Source organism: Pseudocercospora fijiensis (genome assembly GCF_000340215.1).
Source record: "Pseudocercospora fijiensis CIRAD86 unplaced genomic scaffold MYCFIscaffold_19, whole genome shotgun sequence".
Classification (NCBI taxonomy): Eukaryota; Fungi; Ascomycota; class Dothideomycetes; order Mycosphaerellales; family Mycosphaerellaceae; genus Pseudocercospora; species Pseudocercospora fijiensis.
In genome coordinates, this window is record NW_006921550.1 from 262,228 (window position 1) to 268,227 (window position 6,000).

The 6,000-nt window shown below is 49.7% G+C and overlaps 3 protein-coding genes across 3 annotated transcripts; 2 read left to right on the forward strand and 1 right to left on the reverse strand.

Annotated features, from left to right (window-relative positions):
* Positions 1-394: 394 nt before the first annotated feature.
* On the forward strand, positions 395-1,087 carry MYCFIDRAFT_212751 (uncharacterized protein). The gene has a single exon (XM_007934360.1). The coding sequence runs from the start codon at positions 698-700 to the stop codon at positions 944-946; it is 249 nt and encodes an 82-aa protein (XP_007932551.1). The 5' UTR covers positions 395-697; the 3' UTR covers positions 947-1,087.
* Positions 1,088-2,642: 1,555 nt separating this feature from the next.
* MYCFIDRAFT_212752 (uncharacterized protein) lies at positions 2,643-3,569 on the forward strand. The gene has a single exon (XM_007934361.1). The coding sequence runs from the start codon at positions 2,673-2,675 to the stop codon at positions 3,483-3,485; it is 813 nt and encodes a 270-aa protein (XP_007932552.1). The 5' UTR covers positions 2,643-2,672; the 3' UTR covers positions 3,486-3,569.
* A 280-nt stretch (positions 3,570-3,849) lies between these two features.
* MYCFIDRAFT_147438 (uncharacterized protein) lies at positions 3,850-4,706 on the reverse strand (the record flags this gene model as incomplete). The annotated part of the gene is made up of 4 exons (XM_007934362.1): positions 3,850-4,038; positions 4,087-4,264; positions 4,314-4,413; positions 4,475-4,706. Coding segments are annotated over 4 exons (699 nt in total), but the record flags the coding sequence as incomplete, so codon positions are not given.
* Positions 4,707-6,000: the final 1,294 nt, after the last annotated feature.

Here is a 6,000-nt window from a genome sequence, read left to right on the forward strand (position 1 = left end):
CAAGCAAATCCGAACATTACCGTTGCATCCTGGCTTGCCCAAGCCCAGCCACAGCTCTCATCAGACTGAACACACGAGACCTGCTTCGCTAAAGCCTTGTACTGGCAGCTAGCAGGACATAAAGCCCGAAGGGGCTATAAAGGCCAGGTCCTGATCGTCGAAATGAAGAATCACAATCGCAGACCTCTCCCTCAGAAGACCTTCAAACATGCTCAGAATCATCTTACTGCCCTGCATCCTCGCCGCGCTGTGCAGCGCTACCATCATCCCAATATGCAGGCCATTCACTGAGACTGTCAGTCAACGTCCGGCATTGAAAGCTATCGCACTAACCACCCTACATCAGTTTGACACTCTGAAGCCCAACCCACTCGGCGAAGTTCTGCCGGTCCTCAACAAGATTGGCACGGCCACTTACGGAAATCTAGATTACGGCACTGCGGTGCTCGTCGTACGTTCATGAGCACGCCTGACACACTCTGTACTCATCACCTCGCAGCCCTTTGAGAACAACTTGCTGCCACCAATTAGACCTCAATCCCCAAACAACACTGCCGTAATCGGAGTCGGCGGCACATCGCTCGGGGGTCTCCCAACCGGACAGATCGGAATCACTCCTCAATCCACCATCAAACCTGCCGGCACGACAAAGTCTTTCGATCTCGACAGCCTGTATATCGGATGTGCACTGAATACAATGGTATCCCTAGCCGGTGTCAGAACTGCGTGCGGTGTCACGGTCACGGGCAAGGACATCTTTGGCAATAATCTTCCTTCTCAGTCCTTGGAATGGGGCCCGGATCAACTGACGGGAAGTAGTATGGAGTTTTGGAAATTGAATGGAATTGTGAATGCCAAGGAAGTTACGGTTAAGATTACGAGTTCTTTGTCTCAGACTGCGACGATTGTGTTTTTGGACAATGTTAGGTATTGTGTTAGGACGTGATGGTGAGTGGAAGGAGACGAGCACACAAATTCTAAGGGAAGAAAGGACGGGAGAGTAATATGCATACATACATACATACATACGCGTCAAGATCTGGCGATTTAGGTACAGTAGTCAAGAGCATATGTGACTTTACGCTACACCCTGTTGCATATATAATCAGCTGTTCCCATTAGCTGACGCCAAGCGCATAGCTAACCCGGTCTCGATAAGCCAAGCGCAATATGCATGGTTCCAAGCGAGCTCCCACAGCAGGTAGCAGTGCTCTACAACCTTCTCAGCCCCATACATCAATCTCTGAGATAGTCGCTCTTCAGAACCTATGGGCTTCAACACTGCACACCCTTCAGCACTGTGGGTCCCATTGGTCGGCTGGAGGCACGCACTCGGGCGTATGCAGGCGGCCTCATTACTCCGCCACTGTTCGACGAGCCTTACAACACTCGCATCAGTCTCTTTGTTGCAGTCGTGGTATTTGATTTCGGCAGCTTAAACTGAGCTTTAGGTCCGCCATGCGATCGCTTGGGCCTCGCCGTACTCGTGCAAGGGCCACGGACGAGGAAGAATCACCTGTAACGTCTTTGCAGCTCTCTGAAGTCGATAATTCCAAAACCGATCTCGATTTCAAGATGGAGTTTGACAGACTACCGGAGCACTTGCAACGAAGAGTGACGGAGTGGGAGGATGCCATCCAACCCCATACAGATGAAGGCGGAGATGCCTATTACATTGGGGATGCTTATGAGGCTATCAATTGGAAGTGTGCCAGGGAATGGGCAGTAGAAGAGTAGTGCAAAGTTCTTACCACCAACGCAGAGCCTGAGCTGACGTGCGTAGACCAGGTCGCTATCTACAATATATCAAGCACATCTCCAAGAGCTTGCCCCACTTGGAATATCTTGCTCACTGGATGGAGGTTACTTGCGCACCTCCCAAGTGGAAATTCTTGAGAAATTATCCTGAAAGTCGTCAAGAACGAGCGGAACGTACGAGGGCTTGTATCATCGATTACGTGGCGGATTCTACGCCAAAGCCTCAGCATTTCAATGATGCTGCAGCTCTGAAGGCTGCTCTGGCAACGAAAGGACTTGGGTCAGAGAAGCCTGCGGCTCGCTTGGTTATCCTCGAGGATCTGTCACGGAGCTCAATTGAGGCATTGGGCGGGTATTTCAATATGGACCCCCTGGTCTTCCGCTCTCAGATTTCGGACTACTTGTTCCATAATACGCGCGACCGATGGGTCGAGCCTCCTCGACTGGAGATCGATAGCAGGGCGCAGTCCCACTTAACGCTATCATACCTCCGCCCGCGATACTTTAAATCCGAGTCGGAGTTTACCTGGGCAGAAAGGGAAAGCGGTAAATTCAATGTGCTAAGGCGGCTGGACAGCGATCGTAGTCGGAAACGCCTACAGGGCAACGTGCTTGACCTTCCAGAGGCAAGTGTAACCCTTACCCGAGCGAAAATGTCTCTCTGGGTCACGCCCAAGCAAGAGAGAGAGCCCCCTACGTGTGTTTTGCTCATTGATCCGACCGTGACAGGCGGCTATCCATTATGGGGAGGACATTCGCTTTATGGAAATCTTCCAACAATGACGGATTGGTTGAAAGACCCAAACCAGCCAGCAAAGGCGCCTCAGGGCAAAAGCCTATTCGACGATGTGGTCCTGGAAAGTAGTCGAATGTCTCCTCATGATCTGGTTCTCATACAAGAGGATCCAAAATGTATGGCCATTTCAATGCTCAAGTTCATTGTTGCTGACTGGCTCATTCTCATCAAATACATGGCCACAATGCTAAGTCTGATCGAATGGAGCTTTGAGAGACCGACAGACTCCCGCGGCGACATAATTGCTGGCATGGAGAATCAGCTCCGGAAGCTCTCGCCTTGGAGAAGAAACTTTGTGTACTACGAGACGATGATTGCTGAGTCGATAGCACAACTCTTCCCAAGCGAATTCGAGAAGTCTAGCGATCCGACCAACATAGACTGTAAAATCGATGGCTTGAAGCTGTCAGGACTGCACGCTCTGTATGCCGACTTCAAGAACGTCGAACGTCTAATGAAGGAAGCCAAGTCCCGACTCCAAAGCATGGAGATAAAATTTTCTTCTGCAATCAGTTTTGCCGACAGCCGCAGGGCGGACAGCTCAATGAAACAAAACCGTAGTCTTGGTCGGATCACAATTTTGGCAACTGTGTTTCTGCCACTGAACTTTGCATCAAGCTTCCTCAGCATGTCTCCAGACTTCTCCGCAAATACCGATACATTCTGGCTCTTCTTCGCACTCGGAATACCACTTACGCTGATTGTGGTGGTCTTTGTGCTGATTACCAGGCACGGTACCGAGTCATTGACTAATGCCTTGCTACAGCCGTGGAGGCGCGGAATGTCATCGGAAACGCCTAGCAAAGAATCCATGGAGTCTCATCAAGCAGCTGGGATCAGAAGAGCCACAACTATTCCATGGTCGACTGGAGCGAATGAAAGACATACACGAAGCTGGAGTCAGCCATTCCGGGATCGAGCATATATGTAAATAATGAAATGGGTGGCATTTCCGAAGCTTTGGGGCTGAACTATAGTTAGCATAAGCATAAGCATGACATAGAGCAGCGCAGTGACTTTTTGGCCTGTTCCAAAAGATATCATGAATTTATCTGCACAGCATAAGGTATTGAAAATGTAGTACAGAACTTCGTGCCTTGGCGAAATGTTGCTTTTCATTTCTGCTGTACGTCAGTATTGACAGGTGGACCGTATAGAAGTCATCTCGCCACTACATTTCCAAAGTAATGTCATTTCTATGAATGCTACCGGGTTCGGTCATTGCTAGCTAGCGGTTCTATGGAAAGACGTTCAGCGAAACATTTGGCTGGGTACTCATAGCCCTTGTACCGGGTTCAAGTTCGGGGCGCGCAGTGTCGAAGTCTGTATGCTAAAAGCATCGGCGTTTGCTGGAAGTTGTGATATGATTGAGCCTGGGAGGGAATCGGGTCTCCCTCGAAAGCTGGCTCACGAATGCCATCCAGCACCAAGCCACAGCGGAAGAAGGGTTCCATAAGTGCCCACAACGGTCTATGGAATACCCACTATGAAAGGTCAGTACAGTTTATGACCACCCGTGCTGGGAAACAAACCAATGGCTCCGGTTGTCCTCGCACAGCTTCGCTCATGGTTGGTGGAATATTGAGATATTTGGGCACTTTGATATATGTGCTTAGCTGCTGCCTGCCGGTTTTCGGGTCTTCGAATATCTCCATTCCTCGATGACCGGCGGGCTTTGAGAAGGCTGGATGAAGATCGACGATCACAATGCTGGTCTTTGTGTCAGCGGATGGATCTCTAGAATGTGCTGTTTACGCACCGCCCATTAGGCTTGAGCATGTATGGAAGCATCTTGGCGAGAGCTTCCAAGCTTGAAAGTGACTTCAGAGTGGTGCTGATAGTGATAATGTCGAATTTGGCTTCGTTTTCGTCTTTCCTGCGATTTGCTCAGTACGACGGGTTGATGAGCGTGGAAGGCACGGACAAACCCATCAGCTCGCATGCGTCTTTTGCGCTTCTCCATAAATGAATTCATGTTTCGAACATCTGTAAGGTCCACAGTGCCAAACTCCACCAAATGGTCCAGGTTCTGCTGTCTGCTGAGTTCGCGGCCAATATCTAGCATGGCTTCCGAGAAGTCGAGGCCGACCACTTGCGCGCCTTTTTTGGCAAACCGTCGGCAGATAATACCACTTCCAGCGCCGAGATCCAGAACGGTTTCTCCTGGACACCAACGACGAGCTCATCAACGACAGGCAGAAGACATTCGGTGAACATGTCATTGCCATCCTCCACTCTGCCATTTACTTCCGGGTGCTGGAACATGTTCCAGTGGTCTGCAATGGCATCCCATGCTGATCGCTGGCCGCGTGTAAACGTTTGGGCTTCTTCATTGCGAGATCCGTCAGGCAGGTCGCTGGCGTCGATAATGTTGTAAGCTTGATTCATCGACATATGGGCTGAGCGCGTGCTCCAAGCGTGGTCAATCGGACGTCGGTAGCGGAGAACACGCATTGGCTGCAAGGGGGAAATTGGCAGGGTCGCCTTTCTGGCAGCTTGGGTGTTCGTGCATACAACGACGGATCGATATAATGGCTTTTGTTTGACAATCATGCCATAGCCCAGTGACGATCTCGGAGGCTAAGGATTGAGGAGCTGCAATGCGCCACCTGACGAAAAGCTGGCCTAGGCTAGGCACACACTTGCATTTGGCGGCAGCAGTTTCCAACGGTATGTTGCCAGCCTTGTCTGACCCGTTGATCGATACCTCTGGCACACCGATCGATGTGAAAAGGAGAAGGCAATAACTAGAAGGCGAGCGACACCCTGCATCACATTATTGTGCGTCCCCGTCCCTACATAATGAATGGTCCGGGTCGGTTGGCCGTGACTTGGGATACGTCTATAGTAGCCACTGCCGGAACGGAGGTCGGCGTATGCTGAGAATCCGTTTCCACTGCTAACCCCTAGCAAAACCGTGATCTACGTGATATTGTCGCGTCGCGCAGGGTAGGGGTAGTATCCGACCTTACCGTCGCTAAAAATAAAGCTAAAGAAATAGTAGTATAGACTAAAGTTAGGTATTATTAGTTATTAGTTAATATTGCGGTAGATATATAGACTTATTTACGCTTCTTACTAGACCTTACCGTCGCCGGCGCCTTCCGCTTACCTAAGGCAAAGTCGTAAGAGATAGTTATATTAAAGGAAATAAATAGCCGTAGAGATAGATCTATTACTATACCTACCTATATAGAGGGTAGAGGCTAGTATAGATTACGCTATAGAGCGACCTACGCCTCCGGTATCGCTAGTTATATAGTAGCTAGTATAGTAGACTCGATCTCTAAGGCCGCTAGCGCTCTTAAGATAGTCGCTAAGATATCTATTATCTCTACTATTACCTCTTTTATACCTATCTCGCGAACCTTACTATATAACCCCTCCTTTTTAACCGTCGCCTTACTCTTACCTTTATAGGACTTCTTAGTCGATAGACTAGCGAT

Bases quoted from the DNA above. Each gene is read 5' to 3' on its own strand.
- MYCFIDRAFT_212751 (XM_007934360.1), top strand. From the start codon at position 698: ATGGTATCCCTAGCCGGTGTCAGAACTGCGTGCGGTGTCACGGTCACG.
- MYCFIDRAFT_212752 (XM_007934361.1), top strand. From the start codon at position 2,673: ATGGCCATTTCAATGCTCAAGTTCATTGTTGCTGACTGGCTCATTCTC.